The 26,457-nt window shown below is 43.0% G+C and overlaps 1 protein-coding gene across 2 annotated transcripts in view; it reads right to left on the minus strand.

The window, feature by feature from the left end:
• The window catches only part of LOC144475868 (irregular chiasm C-roughest protein), a 226,682-nt gene that overhangs the window by 5,820 nt on the left and 194,405 nt on the right, over positions 1-26,457 (minus strand). For both annotated transcript variants that reach the window (XM_078192215.1, XM_078192214.1), the window contains exons 5-9: positions 8,123-8,323; positions 6,388-6,515; positions 2,465-2,616; positions 1,508-1,818; positions 475-715 (exon numbers count right to left, since the gene is read on the minus strand). In XM_078192215.1, coding sequence (XP_078048341.1) covers positions 475-715; positions 1,508-1,818; positions 2,465-2,616; positions 6,388-6,515; positions 8,123-8,323 — 1,033 coding nt within the window. The remainder of the gene's footprint in view (positions 1-474; positions 716-1,507; positions 1,819-2,464; positions 2,617-6,387; positions 6,516-8,122; positions 8,324-26,457) is intronic.

Below are 26,457 nucleotides of genomic sequence, written 5' to 3' on the forward strand. Positions count from 1 at the left end.
CGCTCGATCGGATGGATCAGATACCTGGGGGCGTTTTTCCGAAAAATGCAAAATCAGCAGCGGGCGCGGTCGCTCTACGGGATCGAGATTCCGTCATTGCGTTTTCATTTGCCCGTCAAAAAGAGTCGATCGAAACCCGGCCGTACCAGAATTCGGTGCGTTTTCGCGGAGGTGACCCTTGTTCTCCTGGTTGAGGATCCATTCATTTCTCGGTCGCGAACGCTTCGAGCGTTTTTCGAACCGAGAACGCTGCCAATTCCGCGTGTATCGCGTCAAAAAACGCGAAATTACGAGCTGTCAGAGAAACGCGGAATAGACGAAAGATGGAGAGGGGTGCCGTGTGTGGATGGGTGTGCGTATACGTATGTGCTTGTGTAATTTGCGTGTACGTGTGCGGGAAAGAGAGAGAGAGAGATAGAGAGAGGGAGAGTGATAAAAAAGGAAAAAGTTCAGTCATAATGGATATGAACTTACTGTGTGCCGTCAGCTTGATTATGACGGAATCCATGCCGAAGCTATTCGTGACCGTGCAGTTGTAATCCCCGAAGTACGTAGATATGGGATCGAGCAGTGTGACAGTGCTGACGACCCTCTCGGCGGTGTATTCCTCCTGCACGTAGAAAGGCGTATTGTTCGACGAGAAATTGAGCTCGCGACCGGCGAAGCTCCATACCACCGAGTCCGCTTTTGGCACAGATATCGCTGTACACTTCACCTGCGAAATCGAGGAAGAACAGTCGAATGAAAAAGGCCTCCGGTTCGACGCTTGTCCTCTATGCCGCCGAATCGACCGATGTACATCGTGTTCCGTTTTAGACCGTTACCATGTGCGTCGACGAGCAACTACTGTCCGTTGCTCAGAAGAAATCACTGAGAAAAACGTAGAACCGATTTCTACCCTGCACAAGTAGGGCAAACGCGATTGCCTGCGATTGCTTGTAATTACTAATTAACATTTTTATCAATTTTTCATTGCACGTGGGGATTACGAGTGAATTGCCCCTACGCCCGAAACGAGTGCCCTCTTTTGAGCAATGGGTAGTACGTGGCAGGACGATTAACCGGAGATAAAAGGTAAAAGAAGGCGCGAGAAGAAAAAATAAGAAAAAGTGCTCATCGCGCCCACCGGGATTTCCTCTGTAAAACATATATCAACGAGCGTACCACGGTTATGCCATAAGTTACACGGCCGGCTCCGAGATTTCGAGACGACGCGCCTCGTCGTGCTTTCGCATACTTTCTATAAACGCCCGGCCCAAAATCCCGCGGGAGAAGTTACGAGGATGTAAATCGGAACAGACGGTGTTTTCGGCGGCTTTTTCCAGGACATCGTGAAACGACACGGCAAAATAAATGTCCCGCGATCTTGGACGGTGTCTTAAAAGACAATTCGTTCCGTTCGATCGCGGGATGATCCATACAGTGTCAACGTTGAAGGATTTTAACACGGATCGGAGGTGAACATGATCGGGAACGGTGGTGGTCAAAAGGAATCGATGAAGAATACCTTGACGACTCCCTCGTCCGGCACGTACTGAACCCTCTGCGACTCGATGCTCGGAGGCGCACGGATGTAGATGTTCGCGTAGCCCGTCAATTTCGGGAAGCCGGGCACGTAAGCTTTGCAGAAGTACCGTCCGGCGGTCTCGTGATCCACAGCGACGCTTATGTTTGGTGTAGAGGCGACCTGTCGCTCCGAGTCCTCGTGGTACCAGCGTATCTCCGGGGTCGGGTTCCCATCGACGTTGCATTGCAAGATTTCCTTGGCGCCGTATTGCGTCTCTACCGAGACCGGTGGGTGTCGAAACTGCGGCCCGTCTGCGGAATTGAATTTTGACCTCCGGCAATCCCTCGAGATTGATGCGACAGTGTGGCAAGCGAAGCGAGAGATATAGATAGGCAGAATACGAGAGTGAGAGAAAGAGAGAAAGAGAGAGAGAGAGAGAGAGAGAGAGAAAAGAGGCTGAGACGGGGGTGGAAGAAAAAGAGCGCCACGAGATCGCTTCTCTACGGGCGCGTCTCCGCCGCCATTTTCTACAACGTTACGCGGGATCACGTTCGCCGTTCTCAGACCAGGAAAGGTAACCATAAATCGCGAAGACGCTCCAAAAATACACGGACAAATGCTCCCTGAAGAGGTCCAATTTATCCTCCTCCTCCCAGGTCTTTTTGACAAGCGTGATCTCGAATTTCGCTGATGCCCCGCGCGAGAAGCTCACGAAACTGGATCCACCGGCTAAATAGCCGGGCGAAACGGTATCGGAGTGGCCCGTTGGACGGGCGTAGCAGATTATAGAAGAAAGGGTGAGTCAGCGAATAGTAATGCGTAGATTCGGTCTCGGAGTCCCGTAACGCTCCGCGTCTGTCGGGGGAATTTAGTAATTCTACGCGAGCGGTATCATCCGCGGGAATTATTCCGATTCTCCGAGCCGAAAATTTTCCCGGGCAAAGCCGGCGCACTCACAGGTTATATCCAGGGTCTCGGTGTCCTCGCTTTTCCCGACGTCGTTGTGGACCTCGCACTTTACGATAGCGTCGTGAAGATCGCGGGTCGCGTTGTGGATGATCATCTCCGTGGTGTAGTCCCCGATGACCTTCTTCTCGTTGATAAACCACCTGGGAAGAGCAGAGCAAGAGGATAGGCCGGTGAGTGTGTAATTGCACGATAATATGCGAGGCTCTCCGGCAAAAAGAGGCCACCGGCGGTCGACCAGCCAGCGGTGAAAAAAGCTCGAGGGATAATTATGCATTTTTTAATATTCTCTGTTCGTACCGGCGCGGCACCGCGCGACCTGCTCTCTTTCTCTTTTCACCGACGTCGTTCATTTCTCGCTCCGTAATCCGTTTTTCCGAACCGTCTCCGTATATTTGCGGCCGCGGAACAAAACCGTCTGCCGCGTTTCTCAAAAATCCGAGCGTATATCAAGCTTAAGCTCGAAATGCAAAATTTCTGTTACGAACTAAGGGAAAATCCAGTTCATTTGTCTAATGAAACGAAACCTCAGAAGTCAAACTTTATCATGGACCATAGTCTTTCTCAGACCCCGCAATTTATATATGACAATTACACGTAAAAACTACTATAACTGTCATCTGCTAAGAAACCGTTTTGAAACTAACGAAGTGACTAGACTGCTGCACGTTCAAATTTTTATGGATGAATTCGGAGGAGATGGACATACGAGGTCTGTCCCTAGAATATCCGACCTCTTTGAGTACTCAATTGTAAAAAGCAAGCATGGACCATTTAGGGGAGTACTTTAGGAGTACCTTTACCATTCGTTTACAAATTGAAGAAAAATTGGAGCAGTTAAATTTTGGAAAAATCTGTTCCATATTAAAGCTTATGTCATACTATTTTGAGGACGTTATCTCTTAGCGTTATTTAGCTCTTCACTTCTACAGTGAACCGAAACACAATAGATTAAATTTACGCAAGCCTGCAAAACGTTTTGTAACATGCATTGATCATTAAATTATTATACTGGTTTAGAAATACTTATTTATGCATAATATAGTTCACAATTCATATAATTCGTCATGTTACGATTCCAAGTTTTTGTGCAATGATTTTTATGCTTACATGGTTACTAAATACATTATTATGTTTATCATTAGTCTCGGTAATCATCCTGGAAGATGTAAAGAATAAATGGAAGATAGATACTGCTCGTCCATATAACTTTGTTACAATTGAAATTTCATCTCAGTTCGTATAGACTCGAGAACAACAGCAAAGATCTTTCAAGTTCAGAATTAGACCATATTCATGTTGAAATGCTGACACTGAATCAAGATTTCATATGGGGATGCAACCGACCCGTGACCGCGTTACAGAAAAGGTGCGCGGAAGTATTGAAAATCGCGGCGGGATTGACGCACGGAATTGCGAGCCGCGCGAGAAAAGCACGGGACATCGGATGTTTTGTCTCCCATTCATAGCTGCCTCCTACGCCTGTCATTTCTTTCGTCGATCGATACGAATTTCCGTGTCGACAAAAGGAACAAAGACGTGGAAACGATAACCTCTCTTGAATTAGTTCCGGGAGTAGCGTCCCCGGAGCGATCTTCCTCGAGATCGTAGTTTATGCTCGTCCCGGGTAGCGCGGCGGCGGCATCGCGTCGGTGCGGCGTCGCAAGATTTATATCGGTCGGCGATGGAAAAATCGATGAAAAGGGCGGCAAGAATCGTTTCGGATGGTAATAAATGAGAGGAGCAGTTCTTTTCAACGCTCGAATCGCGCTCACATACGTTACCGAAGAGAAGGCGTAAGTGGAACAAGCGCGGCAATCGACGGGTTCGTGTCTTCGGTGAAAAGTACTGTAGATACTCTCTTATTTGACGATCTATTTTTGTAACATCGTAATAGCAAATACTATATAGTAACTTTATTTATGTTCTGCATTAGTTGATGATATATTTAATTAATATATATTTAAATAATATAACGATCAGAATTTTATTTGAATTATTTGAGTAAGGGTGTCTTTAGTGTATTTAGGCCTACAACATGTTCTGCAAGCATCACGAAAAAATAAAAAAATAAATACAGAGAAGTAAGGGACTTTGAATCAATCTATGATTGTAGCATCCTCTGAAGGATCCATTTGAGAAAGTATCATTAGGAATCTATACGTTTCGATGTCTGACATTCATATATGTATGCTTACGATACCGTGATTCTTTGTCATAAGGAATTGATACTGGTTGAACATGTTCACGATCCATCACTAGCTACGATAGACCTCCATCAAAATCGCGTTGCTAATAGCTATAGAATACACTGCCTCTGCAACGAGTTTTATTATTTTGCACGAGAGCGAACAAGCGAACGCGCAGTTTCATCGTAAACGAGTCTCGATCGCGGCAGAAAGGAGCTGCGAACATGTGTTGGTCATACGACTCCGATTTGACCTATAAAATTTGGGCGCAGCGACGAAAGTTGCACCGCTTAATTAAATCCCGTTTACCTTCTCTCTTTATCTTCGCGGAGAGCCCCGTCCTCAATACGGGGGCCCGGCACGAAAGCGGACCATTCACGTGACCGTCGTCCGCTTTCGCTTTCATTACTCCGAGATCTTTCAATCGTCGGGACAAAACACAACAGTGAACGCGTGCACGGCCGCGCTCGCGCGCACACGTTCTGTCCCCGAGAACTCGCGGAACCATCGAAGCGGACAACAAGACAACGCGTAATGCGACGCACGACCAGTTAACATTGTCTTAAACTTTACATTGTACCTCCTTTTGTTGGCTACATAAATTATTCGCTGCTCCGTGCCGCAACCGATTGCTCGCTAATTTCGCCATTGTCCGCTGTGCGCAAGCCGTCCCTGGCTAAGACATCGATCCTTGCTTCGCTAAGGCACGGGAAACCTCGCGCTCCTGATTCCGGAAATTCGCGGTTTCTTTCCATTTCTCGATGTTTGGTGGCTATTCTACCCGTACGGTGTATAGTAGGGAATTTGTTTAAAAAAAATAGTAAAAAATTGGTCCGAAAACTTTGTCCTTTCTGAGGTAATTGTACGTATAGAACGCGATATTTTAATATTGCTCCTTTGATTTAATTAATAAAGCGACACTGTCCTTCTCTTAAGCAGTTTTCAAATTCCTGTCCACTCATTAACTTCTTTATCAACAGAATTCTTCTTGGTAAGTGATAAGTAGTATCATATTCACCATTACCTGTGTCTTATAAAGTTACCAATCTTATAAGTTACCAAAAACCCGTGGAGCACGTTACATTTAAAATATTTCGTTATTATCTTAATTTCTGTTTTCTGTTCGATTGAATTAAATTCAGAGAAATATGCATTGGAGACACATATATACATAATTATAAAAGAAAATTCGTTTTGTAGTCAAATAAAACAATGTTCTGCTAATTTTCGTGAAATTGTACTAGACAATAGCAGTATGTTATTTCCAAATATTCTGTTCTCGCAAAAAGAATAAAATAGTTCCCTCACTTTTCGGTGATAAATATTTCACTATGCAACGTAGCAGACATCGTAGCTAGAATGTCGAACGAACGAATTTCTGCTCCCTTTGATAGCTAAAAGGGGGGTGGTCCTTTCAATGTCCTCGTTGAAACTCGAAACTGGTTTCAACATTATCTTTGGAAGCGCGTAGAATCTCTACTCTAGCGTCGAAGACGTAAGCACGAGTTGAAGTTGCAACGGGTAACTTAGATGACGAGCGAACAAATTTTCTGTCTGCGACAGTTGCGGAGGTCGGCCGCCCCGGCATGCAACATTGTAACGAGGCCGGTTTGGATCGTCGCGCGGTGTGCGGTGTCGAATATCGATTATCGGCCTCTTGTTCGCCGGCAGCGATACGAGCAACCGGAGCCCGTGGACTCGCGTTATTCGCGTGCTACCGCTCACCTGTATTCCACGTTCGATGGATTGGCCTCGGCACGACATCTGAACCGGAGCTCGGTCCCCTCGATGATGCGGCCATTCTTGTCCAGGCCAGACCGGATTCTCAGGGACACTTTCGGCGCGTAGCGAACCTGAAAACCGAGATACAGCCGTTTGATAGAGCGCTACACGGGATGCTCGAAACGTCACGCGAGCCGATGCTCAAACTTTCATGAGCATCGCCGCGCCGTGACACGATCGATCCCTGGAACGGAGGCGGCTGCCTCGCGTGACTGCAGGAGTGCCTCGCGTACTTTATTCGCCGTCGTACGTAATTCCTTGGTAATTAATATCGGCCGGTGACAAGTAGTTAAACGATGTTCCTAAGAACGAACTGCGGCAGACGCATCGGCTTTGATCGCTGAACCGATGCACGGTGGCCTAAAACGCGATTCTATCTAAGCGAAATGGTTTTTGCCGCTATGTGTATTTCACTCTACGCGATTATACATATGTATGTACTTCATATATGCATTATAATCGTACAGTTTGTACATATTGTATAAATATGAGTTTAAAGTAGACTGTTTTCGATGAAGTACAATATAGACGTAAATTATTACACTTCCCCATGATTTATATTACTTTTAAAAAAGTAATCATAACTTTGGCTACGTAGTATTAAATAATATATATTTGAATAGAGAGATTCATGATAAATTATCTCATAGAAATATTTTTGTAAGTTTAGTAACTGTAAAGGATGTGATTTGGTAGTTCTAATGTTAACGACTTATGGAAGGGAAGACTCAGATAAATGCTGATAACGATCAGGAGGTACGCTTACGTGACAGTCGCTTAATATTACATTCTTAGCTAATTGGCAAAGTTCAGTTTGCTTGGGGTGGACACCCTCTGTAAGAGCAGTTTCAAAAGTGTGTTCCCTTTACTGACGGTCGTCTCCTAGTTGTTGCGACATCGATTTTGTTTTTTTTTTCAGCAAATATAATCCGACTCATATATTTCAGTTTTCATCAATACTCATCATTTATAAAAACATTTTAGTCAAAATAAAGGTAGGTTCATTTCATTTTTCTGACACAACAACGAGTTTTTCGTAACATATCTCTCATATTAGAGGTAAAAAAAACAATAGAGAAAAACCTGCATATTAAGTTTCCTACGTAATTAATTAAATCCGTAATACATTTATGATAATTTTGTAAATACAAATATAGAAATATTAAGTAAATCTACAATATATTTATTTCGCACAGAATTTCAAAATTTTTCTCATACTGACATAATAACCGTATTAATAGTTATATTATTGAAATAATTATGTGTTTCGTTAAATGAACTCTAACGAATCACGTACTAATAACAAAAAGCAGACACGTTACACAAAATACGTTGTTATATCACGAAAACGAGATTAATCTATCGTTATTTCGGCCGCTGCATGTTTGACTGGGCGGAATAAAGCAGCACGTTCCCGTGTAAAAACGTAAATTGCGGAAATGGTCAAAAGTAGCTCTCCGTTGTAAGACGATTACACCGCGGACCAGTTTTCGGAACACCCCGTTAATTATTCTTCTGCCCGTTACCGTGACTCCGGCCGGTTTCGCGCGGTCTGTGTTAATCTCGTTCCTCCGTTCGAAAAATGGGTTGTCGAGGAGAATGTGCAAAAGCCCCGAATCCCTTTCTAGCTGGGATGGCCCAGTTTTCTGGGTTCTGTTCTCCTCTCGTTCGGACTCACCTCGACGCGCAGCTTGGCGTTCTGCGGCGTGCGGTCAGCCGCGTTCTGACTTTGGCACGTGAACGTCGTGTTGTCGTGGTCCTTCCGCGGCATCACCGTCAGGACGGATTTCACGGTGTAGAGAGGGCCGTCGTCGAACAATTCTTTCGTCGTCTTGATACCCTCGTGCAGCACGTTCCCTAAGCCGTCGATCCACGTGATCTGCAATCAAAAAGCATCGGGCACTGAAATTTCATTTCTTCGAAAGACTTTATCTTTGTTGCCAGGAATTCTGTCTCGACACCGGATCCTAACCGAAACCTGGTTAACTAACTGAAAGTTTACTATAACTTATATTACGTAGTCTTTACTATAATTTAAGTATACTGAATGCGCTAAAAAGATATATTTTATAGTGAGTTTAGGACTTTAAAATATATCTTTATCAAATGAACGAAGCATTATAGAAAATACAGTAACAAACACCGCAAATAAATGTGATTGTTATATTTACAATAATGGATAATCACATATAATTTATCAGTTATTCAAAATATCAAATGGCTTGAATGAAAAATAATAAAATAAAAACAAAATTAATTTCCGGACAAAAATATCTTAAATATTATCTCAACAGATTTCCTAAAAAATAATGGTGTAATAATTATAAAGAAAACCCTGAAAGAATGCAATAGAGAAAAACTTCGTCAAAAGTAATAGTACTTCATTAAACGTTAAGAGAAAGAAAGGAAAAATATTACCAACAACCATGAAAATAATTAATTACCTGCTATAATTACGTATTAACTGCCAGCGGTTTCAAATTACGTGTGATTAGATATGTAAAATTATAGTTATAAAAAATGTATAATTTTATTATAAAAGATTTGATAATTTTTCAGATAATGATAATGTCCCATTTAATACGTGTTCCATTCATAGTAGTTTTCCTTGAGATAAATGGAACTGATTTGCACGAAAGCGTAATTACAAATAAAAAGTTCGATCTCGTAACCTGCTCTTAGCATGAGTTACAGTTCCATTTTGTGGGTTGCAACCGCTTATGAAGAATCGATACTGATTGTGGTTACGGTTACGAATTCCGTTTTAGAGATGTCTGATCGTAATCCGCCATTACCGGGTTAATCCAGTTATTATTGAGAACCGAGTCTGATAAAAGAACAGAAGTTACATTTTTTTATATCTTGTCGGTGTGTTCTCGATACTAATTATATACTGCTACTTTCGTAAAATAGTTTTCGTAACTTATATAATTATATAATTTAGAATATTCGTTTCATTCAATAAACTGTAATTATAGTTTGTACGGAGCGCATTAATTCCCTTCAATCTTCTTATTCAAAATATTTGGTCCACGTTTCTAAAACGGTTTAGATATTAATCAATTGTTTATCCCTGTATCGGTCTCATCCTACCAGAGTATAGTGGGTAACAAGAAAGCGAACATAGTTGGCAAATCGACCGCATCCCTCCAAGGAAGCAAAACCGTGACCAACGCCATTTCATTGGATACAGCGAACACATAGAACTGGAACAAAATATGGGATAGAACGAGAAAAACAAAACCCACATTGTAGAGAAGTTCTTTCAACAAATGCCAACTCACAACGTGACCGGAAAGGAAAGAACGGTTCCCACGAGATTCCGATCAGGAAACTGAAAAATAATTCTCAAGTATCTACTCAAAGTTGTAGAACCACCTTTCTGTAAGGTAAAGTAGCCATTGGTTTCCGAGCACTCACAAACAACTACCTATTGTTCACAGGTAGGAAATACCAAATCCGAAACTAGATATTATGTACTAAACTTTTTCTTGGACCAGCAAACATCTTTGCTAAGAGGTACCAAGAGTTCGGACAATAATTACTAAACCGAAGAGTAACCGATAATTAAAAATCGTTAGTCTATACCTATTTCCTTTGTACGATAGATGGCAGCACTTGTATCAACAATTTTTATAATAAAAATTCTGATTTGCAAAAGAAAGCAGTGCAACCGAAACTAAATTTCGCAGGGTAATTTTCTGACGTATCACTGTGCAACCTTTCCAAGGATAACATTAAATTTATAATTCGCCGAGGCTCTTCCGAGTAAAGAGTTCTCCCGATGTCTATTAGCGTGTAATTTCAAGGAGATTTCCACGAAGAAATCTGTCAGACTTTGTGAGGAGCTTATCAGCCGGCACAAAGAGTGCATCAGGGGTCGAGCGAACTCGCTGGAAGTGGAAACGGGCCGCGCATAGCGGAAGTTATTTCATTACAACCAGACGCCGTCATATTTTATTCAATAATTCGGCTACGATCGATCCCCGTGATCAGGTTCGGAACGACTTTACGAGTAACGGAGCCCTCGGCCGGCCGAGTTTCCGGTAACCACGGCCGGGGCTTCATCTCGTGAGCAGCCCGCTCTCTGCACTTTCAAATTTTCCCGGAATTAATTCATTCCTCGCGTCCCCCTGATTGAAAATTCGCCCTCGTTACGAGCTCGGACCCGGACGAGGCAGCGTGACGTCTTTCGTCCCGATCGCGGGACCCGCAGCTCGTTTCCGGTGACATCAATCGACGGGACCGGACGACCGTGAATCCTGTTGTTCGAATCATTCTCCTGTCCAGTCTCGGTCGAATGCCCGTGTGATTGGGTAGGCTCGTATGGAAATCGATCTGATCGGCACTAATTAGAAATCTCGCGACACGAATCCGACGCGGTCTGGCGTTAATACTGATGCTTCCGGTCAGAAACGCCGCTGCTCGCTCGCAGATGAATTAACAACTCGGTGGTCCCAGAATTGGAAACTTAATGGAATGCTTCTTTACTCTTGCGTTGCTATTCGGGTCGCTGTTTCCGACTTTGCGGTAAAATCGATAGATTTGGTAGAAGATTATTTCGGTAAGACTTTTGTATTTGTGACAAGGTATCTGTGAATTGTGATAATGTACAAACTAATGCGATGCATGTAAAGTGAACGTTGTAATATAAAGGAAAGAATTGAAAAAAAGACGTCTGATTTTGATCAATTTAAAATTCATCTATTAATGTTATCAATATTTCATTTTTAAGATGAAAAATAGGCGCATTTTTCAGACAGGGAGAATTTTCTTCACATTCTATGTAGGATTGTGAACTCTTATTAAATGAACAAAAAATTGTAGTCAGTGGTAGGAGTCTGATGGACATCCCTTATAGGAACCACTTGATTGTGAGAACCAACATGTCTTCCAACAGATGGTAATTGGAGTTCTACCGTATCTCAAATAATAAATTAACGAATAGGGTAGAGAAGCCGGTTTCTATGGGGTAGCCAATTGCTGTCCGTTTGTTTTATTTCCGGTTGCAATTAACAGTATATTTATCGAATGAGGTATGTTATAGTTTTTATTATTTCAGTTTGTTTATTTCAGTATGAAAAAATCGATACGTCTTATTCGATAAATATAAAGTTAATTATAACCAAAAACAAATTAAAGGTATAGCAATTAGTCACCCTACAGTAACCGGCTCCACTACCCTAAGTGGTACGTTCTTCAAGCGTATTTGAACATTCTATTAAACACTGGCAAGAACTCACCGCAAACAGCCTGCAAAGGGTTAAATTGCGAATGTATTAAGAGTTACACGGCTCGGTAATGAGGTTAGTATAGGACAAGCTAGAGGACGGGCAACAAGAAAGGTCCAGGCTATCGACGTGTAGCGTACTATTCTTAGCGAGCATTAGCATATTGCTGGACAGAGTTGCAATTTCGAATCGATTTTTCACGTGTTCAATCACTGTCTCGTCTAATCACGGGAATTAAAACAAAGCGGGCAGCGGAAACGAAAAGTGAGCAGCGAAAGAAGTTGACCGGCAACCTTTCCAAAGTAAACTCGAAAAAATCGAACGTAGCCTGTTACGCGATCAGCAATCGAGCACTTGTTCCACTATTCAGATAATGAAAGTGTGCTCGGCAGAGAGCGAAGCGCCGAAAAAATCTCACTATTGCTGGCTCGATGAGCACCGAGGCGCACACGTGCACACGGATATTCTCCTCGCAGCTCCTCTATTATTCGTCTAGCCGATCCAAACCCGTGTATGCATGTGTTGGGAGGGTATCGCGGGGATGCGTGCGGTCGCGCTGCGTGTGTGCGCTCGCGCTCGTATAGAGGAGAGCGAGCGAGTTGCTACTCCGCCGTGGTTGCACCGACGCGAATCGATCGTATCGTCTATAATTAGGCATGCTGCATCAGTGCTTCTGCACTCTCATATCACTGCGAGTCTCAGCTCGCCGCGCTCGAGCACTATTTACGATACTCGCCGGGACGCGTATATACGTCAGCGCGCGTTGTAATTTTAATAAACGCGCGGTGATTACGTTCAAGAAGTTGTCCGGGGCCGGGGCCAGCCGCATCTGCGAGGAAGTAGGGAGCCGCGGAAAGGAAAAGAAAGAAATGTTTCTCGGGTCCGGGCGGACTGCCTTTGAAATTTCTTTTCCTCGCCCCGATGAATATTCGATGAGCGGCCGCGCGCCCGCCCGCCCGCCCGACCACCCGACCGACCGACCGACCGACCGACCTCCCTTTTGCCAAGGAAGAACTTTACTTGCACCTTGACTCGGTGAAAATATACGTACTCTCTGCGAACCCACACCCTGGGACCGCCTCGAGAACGTTCGTCGACTTAATTCCAGCTTCGTCGGCGATTGCGAGGGTGGCAATCGTGCTGATGGATCTTCGACTCCTTCTGGACATCCCGGAAAATAATAGAACTGTTCATTGGGAGCACTGTATTAACTCCGCTTTTGTTCGTCCGGACTCGGCCGGTGTCTCTCCCGGGATCCCTTGTTTTCCGACTGGTTTCCCTGTCTTTATCCTTCGCTTGCCAGTCTGAGATATTGCCGTTCGATGCGTCTATTGTCGCTACCGTCAACAATAGTATGCTTCCATTCTCCGGAAATCCGTGAAAGTCTAATGACATAGTTTAAAAATTGTAAGTGAAATTTATTGGGGATCCGGGCTAGAGTTCCCCTGTCATCGCTTCATCTATGCGGCGCCAAGCTTCGCGAGTATGGCTGCGCAAGGGTGTGTGTTGGTTCGTTGCCAATCGCTCGCAGTCTTCACGTCCGACGGAAATAAATGAATTCTTTTTTCGGTGCCGCGGATACGAACAGTCTTCATCAGTTTATTCATTTTACAAGGTAATTTCGGTTCTACGAAATTGTTACTGGGATTCGTAATTACGAATATTTATGTGAACGCAATTGTTTGAGAACCAATTTACTGAAACTGGGGGTGAACAAAGAATTTTTATTTCATCACGGTGCGGCGAATGTGTGAAAAGAATTTTAAATGTCGGGAAATTGTTGGATCATCTATTGATTTCATACAAAAATAAGTACTTTGAACAGGTTGTACGGATTATACATTGATTTCCCGAATCTCCGGTTTCTTTATTATTTAAACTGTCCTGTGATGTTCAATTTTAAATTATTGAAGATTGATCTGTTATGCAAACATCTATGTTCCCCTGATTAGTCCGGATAACTGAAATTCTTCTCTACTTTCTATGGGATCGATTTTATGCAATTTTTACTCAGTTTTTAGTTAAGCATTTGTAAAAACATATTTTGGTACACCAAAGTTTCCTCTATCATTCTGTTTCAAACGGCGTCTCTGTAATTCTGTAAAACATTTCCCTGATTTTTTGAATTTTTTGATCATCAGAATAATTTCAGGCCCTTTTCCTTTTCTCCGTCAAATTCGTTTCAACTTAAACATTTCTTTTCTCATATTTCCAGTCCCACTTGTCCACCATGGATTTGGTCTACTTTTAAATTTATACCCTTTTTGACCATTATATCGTTCGTGTTGCCTCACTATCCAATTCGTTTAATTCCTCAATTTATTTATCTTGGTTTAATGTTTTCGCGTTGCAAGATATAACGATACTATTTTCAAGTTCCTTTTTCGTCACTGTTTGTTTTCGCTTATCCCCAACTCAGGCTTACAATATTCACGGTCTGACGCATTATATTTTTCTGAACCTTCTGTCGGTAAACTGCCTCGAGTGCAAAAGGTCGAGATGTACATTGTAATATCGAATACTCGCTCGTAGGTGAAGCGCTATTCAAAAATACATCGAACCCGCCAATAAACGAAACGATCCGATATTTTCCGAGGGAGCGTACGAACTGTTTCCCGCAGTTAATCGCAAGCGACACTCGCGCTGCGGCAAAAAGAACGAAATTAAGTGAAGTTCGCGTCTAGTTTAGCGAAGAGGGAAATCGTGTTATGCAGAAACAGCGCGGATGAGGGCGAGGGGGCGGGCACGGGGGGTGGCTGTATTAAAACCTACCCCCCCATTTATGAATTCCCGGGAGCATCGAAACAACGCCGCACCGGGTCAAACACCGTCGGCAGTTTAACGCGGATACAAGGTTTACGGTTCTGCGAAGCTCTTTCGAATTGCGGTGGGCACGTCGGCGGAATACGAGCACTGTTTATCGTCGCTTTTCTCGGCGGTTCACGAGGAATCGATCCCGTCCGTTCTAATTAGAAGTTCCGCGGATCCGTGATGCGGTACCATTCGCGATTACGGCGAGCGAACCGGCCGCGCTGATATTTTATCTGTCTTCTCGATCGAGGTAAGAGAGGAAGCTCCGCTCCGCTCGGCTAGGGCTCGGCACGCGCGTAACCGCGATTACAAGCCTCGAAGCCGGTGCTGTCCGATCGATCTGTCCCACCCTAAATAAATGCACCGTGAACGTGCGAGCCTCGATTCTTCCGTCGAACGGTTTTTTACGGCCTAAATATCGTCGGGAACGTCAACCGATCGTTTCACGCTCTTCCCCGCGAGCTTAACGTCTCCGCGTAACCTTGGCGCCCCGCGCGTTTATTTCCAGAGGAGCTTCCCCCTTACGCTCTTATATTTTTATAATTCCACGTAAGCGGCTAATCTTGTTTAATGTTCCCGCGTCGGTTCGTTAACGGCTGCTTTATTGCCTTTTATGGAATTAATTAAGAACCGAGAAAGAGGAGCACGGGCGAAGGGACAGTCGTTAAGATCGTTGGGGGTTGGTCCTGTTTCGCAGCGGGCTCGGGTCGCGCGAAATATCGATAATTTCGTGAAACGAGGCGCCATCGCGTCGCGTCGCACCTCGTTGCTCAGGGAACCAGAAAACGCGAGGAATTACCCGAAGACACATTTTTTGGAAATGGAATTCTCCGTTGCCTGAAAGGTGGCTTCAATTTTAGATAAAGCAACGGCGATTAGCACGAACACAAAAGTTTCATTTTATTATAAAGTAAACCTGAAATTTTAATTATTCGTTTGTACACTGTACACCAGATAATTGGGAAACGAAAGCAGTCAGCGATTTCGACAGAGGCGCCCATTCCTGTTCGATTACTGTGCTTTCTATTCCCAGCCGGCAATTGGTAATTATACAGAACGGACAAGTAAAAGGAACATCTGCCTTTTACTCCGCTACCCGATCTGCTATATTTGTACGAGGATACCCCCGGGAAATTATTAGCTGCGAATCCGATCGTCGGCATTCGTCGCAGCTGTATAATTTGCTGCCAGATTCGCGAATATGTTCTCCCTGTTCTGAATTATTTGCGCCGACCGGATATAAGCTGCTGCTCCTGTATTAACCCCGACGCGACCATGAGCGAGATATCTCGCGACGGGTTGACATTCAGTGACGATTTGGACGTGCATAAAATTCGAATAAAGATCAGTTTTGTTGATAATTTGTCCGATACCGTGAAACGAGATTTTATGCAGAAGACTGTGAAAATGAGAATATTTCGTTGAAATATTGTTTGCTATATTCGAATATAAATTTGCGGATGATTGAAATGACCGCTCGCGACAGACTGTGGATTTTATCCGTTTATTACAAAAACGAATAGGTGAAACGCGTGTTAGCAGAAACATCGGGAGCATTTAACGCTTGTATATCATTTATAACTTAAGTAAATTATTAATGGAATAAATCAGTGTTTATCATATTTATCCAATATATATCCAATTTAAAGCTGCCAAGAATTTTATACTTATGCCGTAGCGTTTAAGCTGCAAGCGATCTCGCTTTATTAAATTAATTCGTAACTATTGCCCTTGGTCAAATATTTATCACCAAGAGTTGTCTGTTTAAGAGACAGCTATTTTTGTACTATACTCATAGAAATCAAGAGAATACTATAATTTATAAACTTTTACATTTTTCATGGAAACTATGCACTACTAAACGAGAAAAGTTGTTCAGCTACAGTATACTAGCAATTTCGCATTTAATGAAATGTTTGACATCATTTTTAATAACTTCTGCAGTCGATGCAAAGCTATGGCAGCCGCGAATGAAATCGAAACATTCGATCATAAATCCGCGATCCGTAGCCAGCGATTGCGAAGTAGTTAACGTAGCTGATCGACAGGGCGTGTTCGTGTCGAGAGAATCAAGCTGTAAAATGGCGGGAAGAAATCGGAGGAATCGGATATCGAGCGGAAGACGAATTTCCTTTTGCCGGGCGCGCCGCGAGAGGGGGGTTTGCGTTTAATTGCGCCCCCGTCGAATAATTCGATCGAATAAATTGCCGCCACCTCGACGTTCACTAACAAGCTGCCTCGATTCCACGGCCGCGTCTCGACGATCTCCGACGGCGGGCCGCAACTTTCCGATTTGTTTTTCGACTTGACAAATTCCAGACACTCCGCTCCGGACGGCTTGTCAGATATTTTTACGGTAACACGCAGACGCGCGACTACCACTCGATTCCCGACCGCTGTCGGATTTCCACACGTTTTTCCCCCGGATTTCCCGGCGAGCGCTCTAACGGCCCGGTGAGAGCTCGTTTACCGAGGCGTCGTATTTTTTCCCTCTCGCGCGTACGTGCGCGAGCAAGCGCACCGCGCGTTACCTCATTAAGCAGTCGTAAATATAACAGAACCCGCTATGGAGAGCGGGCGTCAGCTTTGCCTAGTCTGCGGCCGAGCGAATGAATGAATCCCATCAGGTTTCATTAGATACGAATCATGCGCGGGAACGACAAAGGGACGCAGAGAGAGAGAGAGAGGGAGAGCCGGCTGGTGCCGCTAAAAACGACTATTCGTCCTCCTAATAAAATTAATTATCTGCCGTTGGCCGGGCGATATCGAGCGTCGTATGTGTTACACCGTTATAATTACCGTCCTCGCCCGGTCGGATATGACGCGTGGTACGGTTCCTGGCTGTGGAACGAGACTGCATGCACTTGACATTCGCGAGCATGAGCGCGAGCGCGAGCGCGAGCACAAGCGTCGTGAAACCGTAGAAAAGGTTCCGCTTGTGTCGCATAAAAGCTGCATAAGAACTCTGTCGGGGAGCGAAGCGTCGTGGGTTTCTCTCGTGGATCCCGTGTGTGTACATATTTACGTGTGCGGTACGCGCCACCAGCTTCGCGACCAATACGCTTTTCCCGAGGATTCAACCCGTGCGCCCGCGCGGGCGCGCGCGCGAGCGAGCACGCCGAACGTCGCCCTGTCGTCCCGGCGAAGCACTCAGAGATTTCTTTGGATTATTGTAAAAATGCATTACGCTCGAGCTGGGACGAGGGCAATAAAAAATTGTGTCGCCCGTCCGTCCCACCCTCGGGAAATCGCGGCCGACCCGCTCTCCTCCCTGGCTTTTCGTTTTATGCGCCCCGTATGCGTCGGATCGCCGCGCCGCAACCTGATTGTTGCTTGCTGTGCACGCTCCTGTGAGGCGGTTTGTCGTGCTACTTCATTGCAGCCAATAACGTACACGTGTAAGGAGGGAAATCTAACAAGTCGTTCCGAATTACTAAATTTTTCTCAACACTTATTCGGGGGATTTTATTTCGACTGGAAGATAACGCGCTCGAATGTGGACGCTCGAGAGATTTATTCGGAAATAGATTATTTGCTGGCAAAGTATTTTTTAGTGTCACTCTTATGTGACTGACACTGTACTCAATTTGCTCCATTTCATAATGCTTGAGTTTCCAATGAGCCAATGAATATTTGAATAAGAAATTCGAATAAGAGCATAAAAGTTTATTTAGATCCTTAAATTTATTAGTATAAATTTAAATGGAGGTGCAACTATAATGATCCATACTAGGATTCATGCGGGTACAAAATCTGTAAACATTAAATTATACAACAACTTTGATAGTATTTAAATTATTAGTTACTTTAACACTAGAATTTCAAAATCAACTGAAATAACTTCATTAATTATCTCGATGTGGTATTTTTATGATACTTGATAGGTGTGTCATAAAACAATACAAATTATTCATGTTTACAGATCGGTACTTTTATTGTTAATTACGATGTATGTCTATTAATTTTAACGACTATTATTATAATAATAATGATACCGCGTTTCTTATAGTTTTTAGAAAAGTATTATATACTAAGAAGACTTCGCTGCGAAAATATTCACATTATTATCTTTAAATATCTGTCCATAAGCTGAAATGATAATTTCCGCGACATTCTAATGCTGAATGAAAGTTCTCAGGCAGCAGCAATTGTTTCGTTTCTACGATTATACGAATCAGATTCATTTAATGCTCATGCGACTAATTCTTATTACCCGCCTCGTGCTGGAGAGTTCATTTTAATAAAGCCCCGCGACGACGGAACGTTCCGTCTTATAAATGTATGCAGGAGTTCATGCCGAGTGTTTCTTATTCTTAAAATTCGTACTATTTGCATGGACGGGCGTAGACCGGCGGAAAACGTTCCCTTTGATCCCCCGTAATAGAATTAAGAGCGCGACAACGATATTAAAATTTTATTTCGAGCAAACTTGCTAGTGTTTCGCGGCAAGTTTCCGCAACAATATGAAAGAAAGTTGCGGAACCAGGAAGTTATGAGGGGAACGAACGGCAGGAGGCGGTTGGAGGAGAAAGAAGAACTATCCGCGAAGGGTCCAAGTGGGATTGAAAAAGTCGCAGACGCCGAGCAATAATTGAAACCGCACTGGTATTGCGATAAGCCGATACGGGAACTAAGGAGCAACTTCTGACCGCTGTTTAATATTAATTCTCAGATTGTACGGTGAAAAGTGGTGGCTTGAACTTTGAATCTTCTCGGTAAAGTAAAAGTATCTATTATGAAACACCCATCAATTGTTATCCCTATTTAAGACGCTAGCACAGATAATAAAATAAAAAATAGATAGAACATATATGAAGATAGATGTAATATTATTATTCATATTTTTGAACATTCTTCTTTATAAATTCGCTCACACAAATACTGTTGTGTCAGAATTAACTGAAAAGGAAAATGTTTATTCGAGTACAGTTGTTTGGAAGCAAGAACATATTATTCCATATTGTATGCTTGAGTTTTTTCATCATCCCGATTTATGGATACATGCAGTTGTTATATCATATAATATTAAAATTGTGCTAAAGTTAAAATTAAAAGACATAATAATATAATAAGTCCATTACGTTACCTAGAAATGTCAATTTATCGAACAATATTATAAATTTTTAAGTTGTAATAAAATCAAAGATAATTTTATATCCCCTGAAAAACGCTCATTAATAGGTACTTTTACATTATCTGTTGAGGATCGATGCGCGAATAAAAGTGTAGCCTATTAGGAACATCGGATTCCCTGCTCGGTTAACTAATTTATGGCAAAGGCTACGCGGACCAGATCGGGGAGGGTGGCTCACACAGTCGCGCATAAATTTTCATCTCGGTCGCGTCAGAGTTTTTGACGAGTTCGATGTAGGAAGGGGAAAAAATGTCAAAAGTCACCTGGGGCGAAATTCGCGAAACTTCTAACGATTTATCCCCGGCGAAACTCTCTCAGCCGCCAGCCCTTATATAATGAAACGCTTATCGAGGAACTCATGTCAGTCGTTTAGCCGGAGAAACAGGGGGATTTTCGTTAAGTTGTAACGTAAATTATAAAAGGAGTAGGACGTGATCGATACTGCGGAAGACGTACGGCTCCTCAGATCATATTTTCAACTTATTACACGGTCAGAAAATTAATGCGCTCGCTGAGGAACAAGGATATCCGGCAGATTTCAAATTACATTTTGTCTCCAGAGAAGTCTCCCTCTCTTTCTCCCTCTCTCGTACGTAGGATGGATAAAGTTCTGAAAATAACGATTACCAATTGCACTATTTAAGTTATGATTGAACCAGCTAGGAAAAACTGAAAAGATCTCATAACTGTTATTATTAAAAATGAAAAGAAAAATGAAAATAGCAAAAAAAAAAATAAAAATTGTCTGCATACTTTCCGAAACGTAGAAGCCAAAGTGTAATTCTGTTTCTCTCTTAAATAATTTTAACAAGCTGTAATTAATAAATCTACGTAATTGGTTTCTTCTAATTTTTCACTATTTTATGTTTCATCTATATATCTTTCCCAAAAAATGCATAACTACAGTTCTATAACTGCTATTTTTCAGTTCTGAATTTCAATTATGTATTTCGGTTATAGTTCTATTTCATGCAATAAATACATTGCATTTTCTTTAGGTATTAAAATTATGAATTATACATTTAATAGTTTGATTATTCCAAACATTCTAATGAAACTGTGCTTATGGTTTTACTCTGTACACAGTACATATTGGACAAAAAAATTTGTATTTAAACATACATATAGTATTTACTACTGTTACATTATGAGTAATAGATTATTTAAAATAATACTTAAGTGTTATATAGCAGAAGGTGTTATAGTTTCTTCGAAAAAAAATGCGAAGAACATTAAACAAAAATGTATCTTACACTAAAATATACACTTAAAGTAGAGAAAATCCTGTGAAAAGTGAAATAAGTGCGTCAAATGCGATCTGCTCCGTTTTCGTTAGTAGTTTGCTCATCGCGAGTCATTCTAGGTTTGTCTAGTTTTTTCGACCGCAATGTTGAATAGCGATCGACACGCGGGGAAGTAGGGGCGGAAGCGAGATATCGGGACCGAATCTACTAGCTGATAAAGTGCTCTAGGCTCGATGAAAAGTCGAGGAATTTCCGGTGAACCGTAGAGGAAGCTGTGGGCATTTTCGAGGCAAATCGGTCGGGACGCATTGAAACAGGTGAATACGACGCTTCGGCCGTCGTCGTTGCGGCCGATGGAAACCGCGCGGCGTGACGTTGCGTAACGCGGCACACTCGCCGCACAGCGTCGCGCGGAATATATTAAATTCATTTAAATGAAACGCAATTACCCGTATCGCTATCAAGCCCGTCAATTCGACGCTTTAGCGTGCCAAGAGAGGATCGTATCTAAAACGACCGGCTCCGCGGAGCGGCTATCGTACCCGCATCATTATACGCGGGTTGTTCTAATTACTGCGCGATCATCTTCGGCCAGGAAACTACCTCTCCTTTCGCCTCTTTCTTTTCCCTTAAACCATTTGTCGTTCTCGCGTCGGTTCCCTTTTTCTCCGTTCTTGCTTCTCTCCGTCTCTTGCCCGTGGACTCGAATTCCATTGCAATTGCAGAGAAACCTATTACGCTAGCCCAGAGGTATAAAATAATTCACAAGCCTGTTCCGGACACAGGACGTGCAATTATTCGCAGATACGTATCGGTTGGTGCCGCGTGTTCCGTAAGGCCGCGCGGTCACATGAGAACCGTGGAGACGAGCGATGTTGGCCGACGTCGATTTACGAAAAGATAACCAGGACACCGTGAATGCAGCAATTTCGGTTTCTGCCCCGTTGCGTGTCCCGAAAAGAACAATGCCGATATTCGACAGGAAGGGTGCATCTCATAAATCTCGGTAGCAAAAATTATTTCACAATTTGCGTAATAACTTCGAGCCGCTTTAAAGGCCGTGCGATCCTCTTCGCCGTGTCGACTACATACTTAAAATTCAACATTTTACAAGTTTTTCCAGCAAATACATTCATTCGAATAGGTTGGCTTGTAACTTTTCCCAATGCTATGTTTTATTTATTGTATCGAAGACATCAAGCTATGCAAAAAACCGATTTCAATATAGATAGTTTATTACGTTAATTATCGATGGCAGATACATACCTCTGTCAAAAGTTGCTTAATCATGTAAAAACTATGATTACTTCGTCGATGTTTTGCACGAAAATAATCTCGCTGGCTGGACATCGGGGCAAATGCAAAGTCGCAGTAAATTTGGCAATTTCGCGCGTTGTCCGAGCCCGGACCTCCGTTCTCGCGTCGATTGTGCTCCGCGCGTAATTGTAACATCCACCGCCTCGGGGCCCGCGATCGGCCGCGATCACAGCGCAATCAATTCCTGCGCCCTCTATTACTGTCGAAACACTATTATTTCCATCGCGACGCGACGGTCCGATCGCAGTTAAACGGTTGCTCGTTTTTTTTTTTTGTTGCGAGCCGTCTTCGACGCCCCGAGCCTCGTCGTGAACCGTTCGCCGATATCCAATCCATTGTTTGGGTTTTATTAGAGAACAACAGTCCAAGCTCGCGTTACGAAATATGCTTATTCAGCTGGACAAGCAGCGTGATAATTGGCGCGTTCATAGCTCGACGGAGTTCTAGGCGTTTCATTGATAGCCAAACAGCAGCGTTTCTGACCGGCGGCGATTCGATTCGGGAACGTTTCCGCGATCCGAGACAATTCCGTGCGGTAACAGGGTACATTTTTGAAAAATTGAAAGTGTGGCGTGCACACGCGCGGCGCGGCCCGGCGCGCGCGCGCGGATCAATCCGCAGCCGTTTGTGTACCGCCGCCGAAAGCTTTCAACGGCCGCCGAACAATGGCCGGAGTTTTGCGGGTTTTTTCCACGATTATTTCGGCGAGCCGCGCGGGCGAAGACCGCGAACGCGCGTAATCGACGAATTACAACGGATCGGAATGCTGCTCGCCCGGCGATTACACCCTCTCTCGTTCTCCTTTTTGTTCTCCTTCGCTCCCTCTCTCTCTCCCTCTCTCTCTCTCTCTCTGCCTCCCTCTCTCGCTCGCTCCCTTTCTCCTCCGCTTTCACACGTTCTGTTTCGCGCGTGTGCGTCTCTCTGTGTGTTTTTTTTCTTCCGTGTGTGTTTGCGCAGGGAATTTGTTTTTTGGAGCAACATAAACTAGTGTGTAACTATCTTTCGACGCAGCGTATGCCCGTCGATGATATTTTTCTCGACTCGCAACCCGCGGTCGGGATTTTGGGTGTGAGCGGGAATAAACCCGCTGGCTATAGTTTGCAGGATATTGTGCGTATCACTGTAACGGCTCGTTCGTGAAACCATCCGCTTCTCCTACCTGCAAGTTACAACGATCTCTCTTTCTCTTCTTCCCGGCCGTCTCTCGTTCCTTTTCCAGGCTCGTTTTTATATAGCAGCGCGCGGGCGAGTTTATACTGTTGTCACCGAAAACTCGTAAACAAATCCCTCGCCTCAAGTGTAACAGAGAGGGGGGGGGGGGGGGGGGGCACGATGCGAACGCCGATGTGAAGACCGAATGTTTTCGAAATATTTTGTCGAGTTGCGGTTGCTACGCGGATGAGTATCGTATTATTCGGGTTGGTAATTGGAGATGTATATTTCGAATGTTTCGAATGTCGCGAATATTTCGAATACTTCACTGATTACTCGCGAGAATTCGGGCAGTGCGATGGACTGACGATCTAACTGCGCTACAATTTCATTTTGCGACTACTAAATTTTTATTGCGAATTACTTAAGGACGTGTGCATTCACTGAAAAGACTTCTGTAAATCAATTTCTTAAACCTTAGAATTTTCGTGGGGGTGGGAGGTCTGTACCACGAGGAGATACAGCTCTTTGTGCAGAAGTAAGAACTGTTTTCCACAATCGATCGCTACTTTGTATATCTAATAATTATTATTCTATTACGTGAACACGATTTTGTATTTGTATGAAAATGTCATCAATTACGTCAATATCCTTTCATTTGACAATTTTTTGTGAAATTTAAGTAGATCGACACAATTGTTGAATTTTTCATTGAAAATCGTATTCATATGAATCAATATTTAATAATTGACATAAATATTATTATTCTAGAATTTATATTTATATTTTATATATTATAATAAAATAATATATCATATTATTCTATGTAAAATCATTAGTAGCAATAATATCTAATCGCACAAGTAATATTTTTAACAGTAGCTAATAATGCAAAAAACGTTCCTACGAGAAATAGAATTATAAAAGTTTGGGAGCAGATGCTAGATTCTGCAGAGAATAATAAATTAGAATGGCCTATTTTTCGGAAGAAAAAATCTGAGATACATCGATAACCACAATAATAGCTGTTCACCCTAGTCCGAGCACCTAAATGTCATCGGTCTGTACCGTTCGTGGTGGGGTGGACAGGTATTATTAGACTGGGGATCTTTACGCATTTATGGTATTAATAAATTTGTAAAACGCAAGAAAACGTTTACATGGAGAAATATTAAGGGCGTTTTTATGTTCGTTTCATTGCGAAAAATTCTTCAGCTGTGAAATAAATGTTTTCGTATGTTTCAATTTTTGTGAAATGCTTTCATATGAAAAGGCTTATAGAATGGCTTACAAAAGGTTTCAAAAAGGCTTACAAAAGGCTTACAAAATGCTTGCGAAAGGATTACATATGTCCGATAGCCATATTTGCAGTTTAGCTATTATACAAATTGATATATATATATATATATATATATGGTATGCACTACGTGGCAAATGATTGTTTCTAATACTGCAAGTCACTTGTACAATTTCATAATAAATTGACTCTATTTATTCGACTCCGGTGTACAATTTGTATATATTAACAATTTTTCTCTGCTAATATTGAAACTTCAGTTAAATAACACAATAAACAACTTATAACTCTACCATATGTCACATAAGAAATAATCATGTTTTGGAGAGTGGTATTTTTTGTCGCAAAGCGGACGTCAATAAAAATTGCGACAGGTATTCATAGCAATAACAAGTTCTACTTTAATGCAGTGTTCCGGTATTAAATTTAAAAGGTCTTTAAACCTCATTTTCTGAAACTTTTTCCATTATATCTCAGGTTCTAGTTGATCGATTGATTTGAAATATTTAAAGCTTCACCAGCACATTTACAGCTAATGCGTGAAGCAAAATTTGGAAAAGGTATCGATCTTTGTTATGTTAAAATTTAGTATAAAATTCTGGATTTTTGCAAATAACCCAAATTAGACTTATACTAAACAATGTGATTCTTATTTTGTTTCCTTTCCTATTCAACCCTATCAGATTTGCAGAAACCTTGAAGCCATCGAAACAATCTACGCAATGATTGAAAACTTGGAACAGCTTTAATTATTTTTATTTCGAAAAAGTTCATTACGTTCTCCAAACACTCGCAAACGTATGTACCGATAGTTCGATAAAAAACTAGTCCGGGGATTGTTTGAAAGTGACATTGAGAACCAGTTTAAAACGGTTCTACCGGTGCTAGTAAAATCGTTTGAAACAAAAGTAGTGTAATCAAGCTCTGTAGAAGAACGAACAGTTAATCAGTTTCATTCGGAGTTTGACTGAACGACTACCCATAGTACGAATACTTCGCGCGAGCTATGCCATTGGAATATTATCAAACTTTGGTCAAGCTTCAAAAAATTAATTTGTATTTCGCAAGCGTTCCAGCCGTGTCGGTAGAATTGCAGCAAGTTTCCGACGGCCGCGGTTTTGTTGAAATTCCGGACATAGCGTGCGCCGTGTTAGTTTCAAGATGTGTGCACACATGCAACGGCGGCGGTCATCCCGTAAAGCGGAAAGGTTTCGTTCGAACGAACGAGAGCCTATCCAGCGCTATAATCGTTTCCAGGTTTTTTGTCGTCCGTGGGACGCGACGATAATGTTTATGAAACTGGAGAGGCGTCGATTGAACGGCCGAGCAAACGATAGCACACGGTGGGCGGTGATAATTGAATTCCGTTCGACAGGCGAGTACATTTCGTTCTGCGATTCTTGCGCCGCGGATCGCCAAACCGATTTAGAACGACGCCCGCGCTAGCGAAGGGCGATCCGGCCGATTCCGTCGGCTATTAGGGCGCAAAATATTTGCCCGCATATTTCGCGCAACCGTGGTTACCGTCGCAGGCCCGAGAATCCATGTTCCCGTGTAACGGCATTAATCAAGGGATTCGCGTAATTTTAATTAAAAAGCCGGCGGACAGGTCACGCGAATGGCTGCGAAACAAATTTAATTAATTTTTCACCGGTTCCCGTGTCGACGACAATCCCCGGGACTCGTTATTTATCTAGGCCGAAAGGCGTATTCGCGTTGCGTCGCGGCGCCCCGAACGATCGCCGCGCGATCGAAAACGGATTTCTGTATTAACGAATGCAATCGCGTCCGCAACGCGATCCGAACGAATGGTGAATTAGCGGGGAA

Source organism: Augochlora pura, chromosome 10 (genome assembly GCF_028453695.1).
Source record: "Augochlora pura isolate Apur16 chromosome 10, APUR_v2.2.1, whole genome shotgun sequence".
Taxonomy (NCBI): domain Eukaryota; kingdom Metazoa; phylum Arthropoda; class Insecta; order Hymenoptera; family Halictidae; genus Augochlora; species Augochlora pura.